The sequence below is a fragment of the Haliotis rufescens genome, unplaced genomic scaffold, assembly GCF_023055435.1.
Source record: "Haliotis rufescens isolate VD_foot unplaced genomic scaffold, xgHalRufe1.0.p SCAF_41, whole genome shotgun sequence".
In the NCBI taxonomy this organism is placed as follows: domain Eukaryota; kingdom Metazoa; phylum Mollusca; class Gastropoda; order Lepetellida; family Haliotidae; genus Haliotis; species Haliotis rufescens.
This window is the reverse complement of record NW_025964124.1, coordinates 3897932-3910088: the sequence shown is the minus strand read 5'-3', so window position 1 is coordinate 3910088 and position 12157 is coordinate 3897932. Positions and strand designations below refer to the sequence as shown.

The 12157-nt window shown below is 39.5% G+C and overlaps 2 protein-coding genes across 5 annotated transcripts in view; both read left to right on the top strand.

Moving 5' to 3' along the window:
- Positions 1-7032, top strand: part of LOC124124971 — a 35123-nt gene extending 28091 nt beyond the window's left edge. The window contains exons 7-9 of the mRNA XM_046488261.2: positions 423-513; positions 858-1053; positions 2990-7032. Coding sequence (XP_046344217.2) covers positions 3985-6786 — 2802 coding nt within the window. The 5' untranslated portion in view covers positions 423-513; positions 858-1053; positions 2990-3984 and the 3' untranslated portion in view covers positions 6787-7032. The remainder of the gene's footprint in view (positions 1-422; positions 514-857; positions 1054-2989) is intronic.
- Positions 1-12157, top strand: part of LOC124124966 (ankyrin repeat and KH domain-containing protein mask-like) — a 239630-nt gene that overhangs the window by 82014 nt on the left and 145459 nt on the right. The gene's annotated exons all lie outside the window — the stretch shown is intronic.

Sequence of the window (12157 nt, the reverse complement as noted above, 5' to 3'; positions counted from 1 at the left end):
TTCTCCTGAAGTCGATCACTGGTTTGAATGGTCCTCATTCACATATTTATGGACCGCTGAAATAAAAAAAACAAAAAACAAACAAACACAGTTTCCTGTTTTGACACATTTTAGAGTAGTAAGGTGTTGCATCAGGTATAACGTACAGGCAGTCTCTGCCCATGGTAACGTATCAGTTATCAAATTGTGTCACATTGAAAAGTTACTATGTCCCGACACATCTGCATAAACCTGTACGCCTTAAATGTTAAAATAAACAGCCTAACACACTAGTTACACAAACACAGAGTTTCAAGTTTAACAGTTCTGTTACATGGCAGTGATACCTCCAAATGAAATGTCTTTGATGTCAAATATAAGTAATTCCTATATGTTCTCAACTATGACATTTAGATTTGTGTATATCCTTTCTTAATAACAAGATTCATCGACGACATATACAGATGAGTTGACCTTTGACCTTGCTGTGGGGATGAAGCTGAGACTTGAAGTATCTGGAAACATGACTTGGAGGTCAGGAGAAAAATATTTACATAAACTTATGTACTTAACAGCAGCAGATATGTTTAGTGATTATGTTGGGAAGATGTTTACCTAACATTTGTATTCGTAATTTCTGCACACGAATACACACATGCACGTTCTGAGCTGGACATGTGACACGAGGACACATAACATGATTATTAACCACATTGGATATTATGTTTATTCAGAGCAGCCTTGGTATGTTAATCAGAACCATAAATATTTAAGGACAAGCATACCACTCTACACAGTTTCATGGCTTTCACCAATTTATGATATTAAATTAACAATAGCTATGCCTGCTTTATAATTTTGTTTCGTTTTTGTTACAGAAACTACGTCTGGTTTGAAGACCCTAACATGGACTTTTACTACGATTTGTATGTGAAGTGGAGCAGTAACCCAGTTGTAGCCACGTGCTATACACGACAAGGAGGAGTTCATGTCTCTGAGCGTAAAGAGCTTGGTGTTTCAGTCAACGTCAGCAACTACGTCATTGAAATCCACATCACTCAGGCTGCATTCATAGTGAGTTCAGTGCCAGTCAATATGTGGCTTTGTATCTCTCTGTAGTGTCAAATTGACTTACAGGACTCCCCTCACTATATTCATATGTTCTACTATGATAAATGATAAAGTTTTATAAATATATCGTATTGAATACGTACGTGTTTGGTGTTGTTAGGTGTGCGTGTTGCGAGAATGACACATGCAACGCTCCCATGTTGTTGCATTACTTTCTGAGACTTTTTCACCCTGAACCTCAAAAAGAGAGCCGTTATGGTTCATTTCTGTTTCGCTGAAAGTCGATTCTGGTGAGTCTCTGGCATTGAGGTTTTATTTTTCTACAACAACGGTTTGACGACGAGAATATTGGTTTATTAACTATATATGGTATTACATAATACCAAGTAACATGTTTGTATTTGATACTGACCTGGCCACACATTTCAGCAAGAGGTTAGCTAATTTGTTTTAATTAATTTGTCATTCAGGTAAACAAAAGTTACAATATTAATTACTCACCAGAAATGACAATTAGACAGTCACGTCTCCCTTTGTTAATACACACACAAAAGGTTTAACAAACAGAAGTTGATGTGTTTACCGTTTTACTTCCCTTCAAGCCAGGAGCGAATTGCTTTTAAATAGTCAATGTGACCGTCGTATGTACATGTAACACCATACTGAAATAATGGACGTGTTCGTTTGGTGACGCATTACAGGACTATCTGCTATATGCAATGTTGAAGGTATTCTTAAGTTGACAACAAAATATAGTTTTCATATTTATTTGTTATCTTCAAATATCCGTATCGAAAAAAAACAAAAAACAACACTACACATGATGTAACACTATAACACTATACAGTTGTTGCATTTACGTGACTATAAGAGTTTAGTTATCGTTTCGTCTCATTTCTAGTATTAAGAAATCCAAATCAAATAACATATTCTCAAAAGGAAGTACCAGAAGAAATTATATATATATATACACATTGTATATTGGTATACAAAGTTGCACGGGCGTATCTTATTATTTTCTTACCTCGAAGTTTAACATAACCGTATGATTGTTGTGATTAGAAAAACAGCACTGAATTGGGAATAAAGCGACTTATAACCTATCTATTTGAGGGATGTGACACTTTTTAGAGTAAAATATTCTTTCAGAATTGTAACGGCCGATTGATGTCACATGTTAAATTAACAGTAATATATATAAATCATTTCGTGCACACCTTCCTATTGTACACAAATATCAATGTTGTCTGTTTGATTGTTGTTTAACGCCACACTCAGCAATATTCCAGCTATATGACGGCGGTTTGTAAATAATCGAGTATGGACCAGACAATCCAGTGATTGACATCATGAGCATCGATCCACGCAATTGGGACCGATGACATGCATCAACCAAGTCAGCGGACCACCCGATCCCGTTAGTCACCTCTTACGACAAGCATAGTCGCCTTTTACGGCAAGCATGGGTTGCTGAAGACCTATTCTACCCCGGATCTTCAATATCATATTAATATCTGTCGACGACTAAACAATCTGCTGCTCCCTTTTCGGGTTAGAAAAAGGTCATGAGAACATCTGGAAAGGAGAAGCAGAAGTCAGTAAAAAAGTAAGGTGTTGATTTGAGTCAAAGGGGAGTGATCCGACACCTGAGGGAATGTTTTGGGCCAAGTAGAGGGGAGTGACCTGAGCCATATTAAGGAACCGATTTGAGTCTGCTACACCGGCACAACGAACGTGTATTATTGTTTGTATTTTGACTACAAATAACTATTTTTCATGCGTTCACAGTGCCTCTACATGGACAAATTTGGTTTTGGGACATGACGAAACTTAAAAAATAACTTCAACCCTATCATCCAAGTAATACACACGTGTGAAGATTCATAAAATAATGTGAGATTATCAATCAGTAATGACAACTGCATCTTTGTCGTTCCAGACATATGGCGATGGGACTCCAGTTGATACAGACTCCAGTTGATGACCAACCAGTTGAGTCCCCCTTTCACTGGAGAAGGTGTTCGACTTGTCGGGCTTTGGGGTTTCACCGCACTGCACAGTTTCCACATTGGTTATGAGGTGTGCTGATTTCAAGGGATGACTCTCACATTTACTGTCCACATGAAGAGATAGGCCACATTGATTATGAGCTATTCTGACTTCAACTGCTGACTCTCACATTTACTGTCACATGAGGAGATAGGCCACAAAGGCTATGTATTGTGCTGATTTCAGATGATGACTCGCACATTTACTCTCCACATGGAGATATATACCATATTAGTAATGAGCTGTGCTGATTTCGCTTCTCACATTTGCTTTGCATGCATCAAAAGATATGTTTTGACATCAGTTCAGTGTAATATTATTCCTTATAAAGGGCCGACTGTTTGATATTTTACTGGGGACTTGGATTTTGTATTGAGACCAGATACGTTTTCAGCAACATCAGCACAACCAGATAATTCTCTTTATTACAACAATGCACCAAAATATATAAATAAATTATATTGGAACAAAGTTTGTTGCTGATAAAATCATTATTATTATTATTTTTATGTTGAACAATAATCCAACAGTTCCAGCCTTTGGTGTCTACATTTCACAACTTTTGAGGTACAATCGAGCATGCTCTTTCTACTAAGATTTCAAAGAGCGTCATACGACTGCTGCTGTTTGACAAAGGTTATATTCGACATCTCAAAAAGGCTTTGAAAATCTTGAAGGTCGACATGGGGAGGATATTTCTAAATTTGACACTTCCGTGACAAAATGATCTCACATGCAATTTCCTATTTGTACTATTTTTAGTCATATGTTCCCTTATATGTTCCCTTAGGAGAACAATTGACTTGACTGTGCATGTGTTTTGGCGGGTTGCAACGATGGGGTAAGGTACGCTTAGTTGGTATCTTCCCTATTTGATAGTGTTTCATGAACACATGTTCATGCTTCAGTCGGAATCACAAAATAGACTCTTATTCTAATCGATTTCTCGTGCTTATGGAAAGGGTTTTCGCGCTTTTATTGAACCAGCAATCTAAATCAATATTTTCATATCACCAATCAATGTTGTTACCCCACCAGTTGTTGAATGACTCGTCCCAATCAATGTCGGTCTATTCGTCAGTTGCAATCAATGTTGTTGTATCCATAGTCCAATCAATGTTGGTGTATTCGTTCGTCCAAATCAATGTTGTTGTATCAATGGCCCCAGTCAATGGGGTTGCGTCAATAGTCCCAATCAATGTTGTTTTTATCAATAGTCCCAATGAACGGTGTTGTATCGATAGTCCCAATGAACGGTGTAGTATCGATAGTCCCAATGAACGGTGTTGTATCGATAGTCCCAATCCACTGTGTTGTATCAATAGTCCCAATACACCTTGTGTTGTATCAATAGTCCAAATGAACGGTGTTGTATCGATAGTCCCAAAGAACATTGTTGTATCAATAGTCCCAATGAATGGTGTTGTATCAATAGTCCCAATGAATGGTGTTGTATCGATAGTCCCAATGAATGGTGTTGTATCAATAGTCCCAATGAATGGTGTTGTATCAATAGTCCCAATGAATGGTGTTGTATCAATAGTCCAAAAGAACGTTGTTGTATCAATAGTCCCAATGAACGGTGTTGTATCAATAGTCCCAATCCACTGTGTTGTATCAATAGTCTCAATGAACGGTGTTGTATCGATAGTCCCAATGGATGGTGTTGTATCCATAGTCCCAATGAATGGTGTTGTATCAATAGTCCCAATCCACTGTGTTGTATCAATAGTCCCAATGAATGGTGTTGTATCAATAGTTCCAATGAATGGTTTTGTATCAATAGTCCCAATGAACGGTGTTCTATCAATAGTCCCAATGAATGGTATTGTATCAATAGTCCCAATCCACTGTGTTGTATCGATAGTCCCAATCCACTGTGTTGTATCAATAGTCCCAATGAATGGTGTTGTATCAATAGTCCCAATCCACTGTGTTGTATCAATAGTCTCAATGAACGGTGTTGTATCGATAGTCCCAATGAATGGTGTTGTATCCATAGTCCCAATGAATGGTGTTGTATCAATAGTCCCAATCCACTGTGTTGTATCAATAGTCCCAATGAATGGTGTTGTATCAATAGTCCCAATGAATGGTTTTGTATCAATAGTCCCAATGAACGGTGTTGTATCAATAGTCCCAATGAATGGTGTTGTATCAATAGTCCCAATCCACTGTGTTGTATCGATAGTCCCAATCCACTGTGTTGTATCAATAGTCCCAATGAATGGTGTTGTATCGAAAGGCCCAATGAATGGTGTTGTATCAATAGTCCCAATCCACTGTGTTGTATCAATAGTCTCAATGAACGGTGTTGTATCGATAGTCCCAATGGATGGTGTTGTATCCATAGTCCCAATGAATGGTGTTGTATCAATAGTCCCAATCCACTGTGTTGTATCAATAGTCCCAATGAATGGTGTTGTATCAATAGTCCCACTGAATGGTTTTGTATCAATAGTCCCAATGAACGGTGTTCTATCAATAGTCCCCATGAATGGTGTTGTATCAATAGTCCCAATCCACTGTGTTGTATCGATAGTCCCAATCCACTGTGTTGTATCAATAGTCCCAATGAATGGTGTTGTATCAATAGTCCCAATCAACTGTGTTGTATCAATAGTCTCAATGAACGGTGTTGTATCGATAGTCCCAATGAATGGTGTTGTATCCATAGTCCCAATGAATGGTGTTGTATCAATAGTCCCAATCCACTGTGTTGTATCAATAGTCCCAATGAATGGTGTTGTATCAATAGTCCCAATGAATGGTTTTGTATCAATAGTCCCAATGAACGGTGTTGTATCAATAGTCCCAATGAATGGTGTTGTATCAATAGTCCCAATCCACTGTGTTGTATCGATAGTCCCAATCCACTGTGTTGTATCAATAGTCCCAATGACTGGTGTTGTATCGAAAGGCCCAATGAATGGTGTTGTATCGATAGTCCCAATGAATGGTGTTGTATCAATAGTCCCAATGAATGGTGTTGTATCGATAGTCCCAATGAACGGTGTTGTATCAATAGTCCCAATGAACGGTGTTGTATCAATAGTCCCAATCCACTGTGTTGTATCAATGGTCCCAATCCACTGTGTTGTATCAATAGTCCCAATGAACGGTGTTGTATCAATAGTCCCAATGAATGGTGTTGTATCGATAGTCCCAATGAATGGTGTTGTATCGATAGTCCCAATGAACGGTGTTGTATCAATAGTCCCAATGAATGGTGTTGTATCGATAGTCCCAATCCACTGTGTTGTATCAATAGTCCAAATGAACGGTGTTGTATCAATAGTCTCAATGAATGGTGTTGTATCGATAGTCCCAACCAATGGTGTTGTATCAATAGTCCCAATCCACTTTGTTGTATTAATAGTCCCAATGAACGGTGTTGTATCGATAGTCCCAACCAATGGTCTTGTATCAATAGTCCCAATCCACTGTGTTGTATTAATAGTCCCAATGAACGGTGTTGTATCGATGGTCCCAATGAACGGTGTTGTATCAATAGTCCCAATGAATGGTGTTGTATCGATAGTCCCAACCAATGGTGTTGTATCAATAGTCCCAATCCACTGTGTTGTATTAATAGTCCCAATGAACGGTGTTGTATCAATAGTCCAAATACAAGTTGTTGCATCAATAGCCCTGATCAATGGTGTTGTATCAATTGCCCCTCATTGACTGTGCTGTCTTTACAAGGAAACATTAGTGCGATGTTGTTGAAGTTACTGAAGAAAATGTTTTGATTTGTGATTACTTTATCAGTTTACAAAATAACACACGTTGAAATTGAATAGAACATATAGTATGCTATTTGGATAGTTTCGGGCCTGTAAAAATTTGCTACAAATGTAAAAGCATTGTAAATTTATGAAGATATTTTGTGATGGGGTAACGTGTAAAAGTACAACCATTCCTAAATACAACATCCCACATTCTCTGTACCAGTTTGTTTTGTTTATAGACATTCCTCAGAATAAACAGCCCAGCAGTGTCATTTCAAGGACTAGAACTTGACAATCAGGTGACTGGCGCATCAGTACAGAGGGAAGGAAACACACACTACAACTCCAACTTGTATCAACCAAGGAAGCCAAACAATGGGGTCGTTTTAGGAGTTGGGGTGAAATGGTGTTTAACGGCGTGTCCAAGATTATTGCACTTATATAATAACGTGTGTGTGTGTGTGTCTGTGTGTGTCTCTGTGTCTCTGTCTGTGTGTGTGTCTGTGTCTGCGTGTTTTTTTTACGCGTCTGTGTTGTGTGTCTGTGTGTTTCTGTGTGTGTGTCTGTGTGTGTGTGTCGGTGTGTGTGTGTTTCTGTGTGTGTATGTGTCTTTGTGTCTGTGTGTGTCTGTCTGTGTGTGTTTGTGGTGTGTGTCTGAGTGTGTGTTTGTGTGTGTTTCCGTGTCTGTGAGTGTTTCTGTGTGTGTGTCTGTGTGTGTGTGTCGGTGTGTGTGTGTTTCTGTGTGTGTATGTGTCTTTGTGTCTGTGTGTGTCTGTCTGTGTGTGTTTGTGGTGTGTGTCTGAGTGTGTGTTTGTGTGTGTTTCCGTGTCTGTGAGTGTTTTTGTGTGTGTGTCTGTGTGTGTGTCGGTGTGTGTGTGTTTCTGTGTGTGTATGTGTCTTTGTGTCTGTGTGTGTCTGTCTGTGTGTGTTTGTGGTGTGTGTCTGAGTGTGTGTTTGTGTGTGTTTCCGTGTCTGTGAGTGTTTCTGTGTGTGTGTCTGTGTGTGTGTGTCGGTGTGTGTGTGTTTCTGTGTGTGTATGTGTCTTTGTGTCTGTGTGTGTCTGTCTGTGTGTGTTTGTGTGTGTGTGTCTGAGTGTGTGTTTGTGTGTGTTTCCGTGTCTGTGAGTGTTTCTGTGTGTGTGTGTCTGTGTGTGTTTCTGTGTGTGTGTCTGTGTGAGTGTCTGTGTGTTTGTGTCTGTTTGTGTCATTGTCTGTGCCTGTGTATGTTTCTGTGTGTGTCTGTGTGTATGTGTGTCTGTGTGTGTGTGTTTGTGTCTGTCTTTCTGTCTGTCTGTCCGTCTTTCTGTCTGTCTGTCTGGCTGGCTCTCTGTCTGACTCTGTGTGTCTGTCTGTGTGTGTCTAACTTTGTGTCTATGTGTCTGTATGTATTTCTGTCTGTCTGTCTGTTTGTCTGACTGTGTGTGTCTGTCTGTCTGTGTGTCTATGTGTCTGTATATATGGCTGTGTGTCTGTCTGTCTGTCTGTGTATCTGTCCTAGTGGATGTCAAGTCTTGCTTCATGTGTGCCTTACCACTAAATCTTAAGGCAGGTGAGGAATTTGCATTTGGGAAATCTGACAATTCTGATCGCCATCGTGAAGCTAACGTTCCCTGCCTGAAACACTGAGTTAACCCTGAAATCTGTACGTACACATGACATGTTCAATTAAACACTGAGTTAACCCTGAAATCTGTACGTTCACATGACATGTTCAATTAAACACTGAGTTAACCCTGAAATCTGTACGTTCACACGGCATGTTCAATTAAACACTGAGTTAACCCTGAAATCTGTACGTACACATGACATGTTCAATTAAACACTGAGTTAACCCTGAAATCTGTACGTTCACATGACATGTTCAATTAAACACTGAGTTAACCCTGAAATCGGTACGTACACACGGCATGTTCAATTAAACACTGAGTTAACCCTGAAATCTGTACGTACACATGACATGTTCAATTAAACACTGAGTTAACCCTGAAATATGTACGTTCACATGACATGTTCAATATGACACAGAAGTGATACACATGGCATCTTCAATATGATACAGAAGTGATACACACGGCATGTTCGTTATGGCACTGAGGTGATACACATGGCATCTTCAATATGATACAGAAGTGATACACACGGCATGTTCAATATGACACAAAGGAATACACAGACATGTTCAATATGATACAGAAATGATACACACGGCATGTTCAATATGACACTGAGGTGATACACATGACATGATCAATATGATACTGAGGTGATACACATGACATGTTCAATATGATGCAGAAGTGATACACACGGCATGTTCAATATGGGACTGAGGTGATACACACGGCATGTTCAACATGGTACAGAAGCGATACACACGGCATGTTCAATATGACACTGAGGGGATACACACGACATGTTCAATATGACACTGAGGGGATACACACGGCATGTTCAATATGGTGCTGAGGTGATACACACGGCATGTTCAATATGACACTGAGGTGATACACACGGCATGTTCAATATGACACTGAGGGGATACACACGGCATGTTCAATATTGGACTGAGGTGATACACACGGCATGTTCAATATGACATTGAGGTGATACACACGGCATGTTCAGTATGGGACTGAACGATACACAAAAAATGATCAATATAATACTAAGGCGATACACATCAAATGATCAATATGATACTGACGCGATACACTAGGCATGTTCAATATGACACTGTGGTGATACACACGGCATGTTCAATATGGCATTGAGGTGATACACACGGCATGTTCAATATGGGACTGAGGGGATACACACGACATGTTCAATATGGGACTGAGGTGATACACACGGCATGTTCAATATGGGACTGAGGGAATACACGACATGTTCAATTTGACACTGAGGTGATACACACGGCATGTTCAATATGACACTGAGGTGATACACACGGCATGTTCAATATGGGACTGAGGTGATACACACGACATGTTCAATATGGGACTGAGGTGATACACACGGCATGTTCAATATGGGACTGAGGTGATACACACGGCATGTTCAATATGGGTCTGAGGCGATACACACGACATGTTCAATATGGGACTGAGGTGATACACACGGCATGTTCAATATGGGTCTGAGGCGATACACACGACATGTTCAATATGGGACTGAGGTGATACACACGGCATGTTCAACATGGTACAGAAGCGATACACACGGCATGTTCAATATGGTGCTGAGGTGATACACATGACATGTTCAACATGGTACAGAAGCGATACACACGGCATGTTCAATATGGTACTGAGGGGATACACACGGCATGTTCAATATTGGACTGAGGTGATACACACGGCATGTTCAATATGACATTGAGGTGATACACACGGCATGTTCAGTATGGGACTGAAGCGATACACAAAAAATGATCAGTATAATACTAAGGCGATACACATCGAATGATCAATATGATACCGACGCGATAAGCTAGGCATGTTCAATATGGTACTGAGGCGATACCCCAAAATGATCAATATGACACTGAGGTGATACACACGGAATGTTCAATATGGGACTGAGGGGATACACACGGCATGGTCAATATGACACTGAGGTGATACACACGGCATGTTCAATATGAAACTAAGATGATACACACGGCATGTTCAATATGGGACTGAGGCGATACACACGGCATGTTCAATATGGAACTGAGGTGATACACACGGCATGTTCAATATGGGACTGAGGTGACACACACGCCATCTTCAATTTTGGACTGAAGCGATACACATAAAATGATCAATAAAATACTAAGGCGATGCACATAACATGATCAATATGATACTGAACCTATACACATGACATGATCAACATAATACTGAGGCGACACATATCAAATGATCAATATGATACTGACGCGATACACTAGGCATGTTCAATATGGTACTGAGGCGATACACAAAAATGATCAATATGATACTGAGGCGATACACATGACATGATCAATATTATACTGAACCGATACACATGAAATGATCAATTCGATACTGACGCGATACACATGGCATGCTAAAGATGGTAAGGAGATGATACACATATCATTAACAGTATGATACTGAACTGATAAACATGACATGGTCAATATGATACTGAAACAAAACACATTGCGTGTTCAATATGGTACTGAGGTGATACATACACATGACATGAAAGAAGACTAAAGAAGACTTAAACTTTTTTAAAGCAAGACAATCATTGATGTAAAAAGTGGATAATTTATATTTGACTGTTGGCGTGAGTTTCGTGAAGATTATAGGAAACACATATGGTGGAAAATAACAAGACTCTGACGCTTCAACTGGTGTAGCAATTCTTCCCGGATATAAATCTGATCGTTCAGTCATCACCTTTACTGTCTCCACCAATAGTAAATGAAGGGGTCGGGTCCAGTGGAACTTATAGAGATTACTACACGAGTTTCTGTCAGATACCATTGATCTTACAACGAGTTGTTTCAAAACGTATCTAACGAGCGAAAGCGAGTTAGATACGCTTTGTAACAACGAGTTGTAAGATCAATGGTATCTGACAGACACCAGTGCAGTAATCTGTTTCTTACACACCCTAAAATTGCACCTTATTAGCATCGAACCGATGAATTTTGTCTATTCCCATGATTGCTGTAGCGCATTAATACATAACACCACTGTCATAAGTGACGTCATCCTTTGTGCTGCTTACTACTCATAAATAATGTGATCCTACACAAAAAGGTTTCCGTATGTGGATTATCAAGGCGATGATGAGAATGCAAACTAGACAAAAACAAAGAACACGCTGTGTGCCAAGTTGAAAGTTTACACCTCAAAGAAATTACCAAATATGTACAACAATGTTTACTTCCGTATGACATCACTACCGATGACCGACTTTTACAAAATGGCGTGTTCAATGACAACAGTACGCGGGATTTCCAGAGGAGGTTTTCGTTGATTGAGGGATCGTATACACATAAATGTGTCACGTAAGTAATCAGAAAGATTCTGACAATCTGCGTACTGTTATTTGTTTACCATGTTTTCCAATGTAACAAAGAGAATTAGTCAGAAATGCAAACAACTACCGTCATCGTTGTGCGTGATTTAGCGTCAGTCATGGCGTCACACAGGACGGAAACTTTTACGGCTTCTGTTGAATTTACCACATCATTGTAATGTATATATGTGTAATTCCCTAATTAGTGCAACGATACTCTTCCCATGAATATTCTCAAACGCGTGATGGAGCCAATGTATGCAACAATTAGTCGAAAGTACCTCT